This window comes from Orycteropus afer, unplaced genomic scaffold (assembly GCF_000298275.1).
Source record: "Orycteropus afer afer isolate SDZICR_OR568_19922 unplaced genomic scaffold, OryAfe1.0 scaffold00244, whole genome shotgun sequence".
In the NCBI taxonomy this organism is placed as follows: domain Eukaryota; kingdom Metazoa; phylum Chordata; class Mammalia; order Tubulidentata; family Orycteropodidae; genus Orycteropus; species Orycteropus afer.
Genome location: NW_006921831.1, coordinates 2,871,811 through 2,873,836, shown reverse-complemented (window position 1 = coordinate 2,873,836; position 2,026 = coordinate 2,871,811). Strand labels below are relative to the sequence as shown.

At 67.6% G+C, this 2,026-nt stretch overlaps 1 protein-coding gene across 1 annotated transcript; it reads left to right on the top strand.

Moving 5' to 3' along the window:
* Positions 1 to 199: 199 nt before the first annotated feature.
* Positions 200 to 1,090, top strand: TSSC4 (tumor suppressing subtransferable candidate 4). The gene has a single exon (XM_007949334.1). It carries the CDS (start codon positions 200 to 202, stop codon positions 1,088 to 1,090), a length of 891 nt encoding a protein of 296 aa, XP_007947525.1.
* Positions 1,091 to 2,026: the final 936 nt, after the last annotated feature.

The following is a 2,026-nucleotide window of genomic DNA, read 5'->3' as shown; positions in this document are numbered from 1 at the left end:
CAACAGCAACAGGACACAAGGGAGGTGAGAGAAGGGTCCTCCGTGGGTGGCGTGGGCCCTGTCCCCTTCTGTGGCAGCCACAGCCCTTCTGCTGCCCAGGGGCATGGTGTGCTGGAGGGAATGGTTCTAAGCGCTGTGAACGCAGCCTCAGAAACACTTCCCGGGCTGTTCGGTCCAGGTGTGCGTGGCCCTCGGACAGATGGCTGAAGCAGGGCTGGGCGAGGCTGAAGGCGAGGGGGAACAGGGGACAGAGCTGGACGACCTGCCTTCGGACACGGTCTCCCTCAGTGACTCCGACTCGGACCTCAGCCTGCCTGGCAGCGCCCAGGTGGAAGCACTGTCCCCAGAGGGCCTGCGTGGCGAGGCCGAGGGGCACTCGGGCCCCGATGAGCCCCCCTCGCCCCCGGCAGGCCGGCCCCAAGCCGCCATCCAGCCATTCCATCTGCAGGGCATGAGCTCTGCCTTCTCCCAGCGCAGCCATGACATCTTCGACCGCCTGGAGGGGGTGGCCCCCGCCGGCAGGGGCGACAGCGGGGCCTTCAAGCGGCCCCTGGCACCCCCAGGCCAGCCTCCAGCCGAGGGCCTGGGCAGGGCCAGTCGGAGCCCTGGCCCTCCCAGGGGCCCCTCCGTCCCCGACTATGTGACCCACCCTGAGCGTTGGACCAAGTACAGCCTAGAGGATGTGGCCGAGGGTGGCGAGCTGAGCAACCGGGCCGCAGCCCTGGCCTTCCTGGGCTCCCGGAGCCTGGCTGTGCCCCCCGACTACACCCCGTCCTTCAACCAGGACCCCTCCAGCCGTGGGGAGGGGAGGATTGTCTTCACAAAACCGGCCCGAGCCGGCGAGGCAGGGCCCGAGAGGAGCCGTGGCCTGAGGAAGACAGCTGAGGGTGCTGTGAAGCTGGCCCACCTGGCCACAAGCCCAGAGACCGAGGAGGGCGGGCGGCCTGGGGGCGCCCCCGGTGGGCCGGCACTGAGCCCTGGGGCGCCTGAACCGGCAGGGACTGTGGGCTTCCACGGCAGCAGGAAGCGGAGCAGAGACCACTTCCGGAGCAAAGGCAGCAGCCCTGCGGGGCCAGGAGCCGAGCCCTGAAGGGAAGCCACTCTGCCGGGCCTGGCACCCAAGCCCAGTCCCCAGAGGGGCAGACGGCCAGTGCCAGCCAGGGCCGACCAGCCAGGCGCCCCGGCCTCGGAGGGAAAGTGACACCTGGGGCGGCTCCTGTAGCCCTTGGGAAGAGGCCTGGTGGGCACGGCCTGCAGGTGGCACCAGCAGCCCCTGCCGGGCAGGTGGTATCAGGCCGCCTGCCTGGGGGGCCCTGCTGTCACTGCCCCAGTGGGGACAGTAAAGGGTTTGGGTGTTCATCCAGGCTCCATGTGTCTTTCTGTGTCCTTGAGGACTTTGTGGGACCACCTGGACGTGTGCACACGTGGGGCCAGGGCAGCATGCCTTGTACTTGTTGGCCAGGACAGGGCTGCTGGCAGGCCGGGGCCAGTCTGCACAGCTCTGGTCCACCTGGAGGGCCCTCAGGGCCAGTGGGAGCACAAGGCCACTTCTGAGATGGTGAGGACTTGAGGGTTCCCCTCTGCTGGCAACAATGTCGATGCTCAGGGTCCCCGGGGAAGATGAGGCCGACCAGGCTGGGGGGATCCCACCCCTATCCCAGATGCTCGGAGTCCCCGGGGAAGATGGGGCTGACTTGGCTGAGGGGATCCCACGCCCCACTGCAGGTGCGATTCTACACTTTGTGGTCTGAACAGCCCCACCTCCCCTGTCCCCCACCCCCAGGTCCAGTCTAACGTGGACCAGCCAGAGCTTTGGGGGTTGGGGCTGTGGGCACGACAGGTATGTCAGGGCAGGGCAGGTGGCCTCTAGTGGAGGACCGTGTAGGTGGTCCCCTCACTGCAGCCGCACAGAGTACCTGGGGTGGGAGCTCAGCCCTGCCCTAGAGCTAGCTGGCCAACCGACGGAAGGACACTCTGGTCCCAAAGGGAGGAAACAACAGCCACCAGTGTGTCACACATTCTCTTA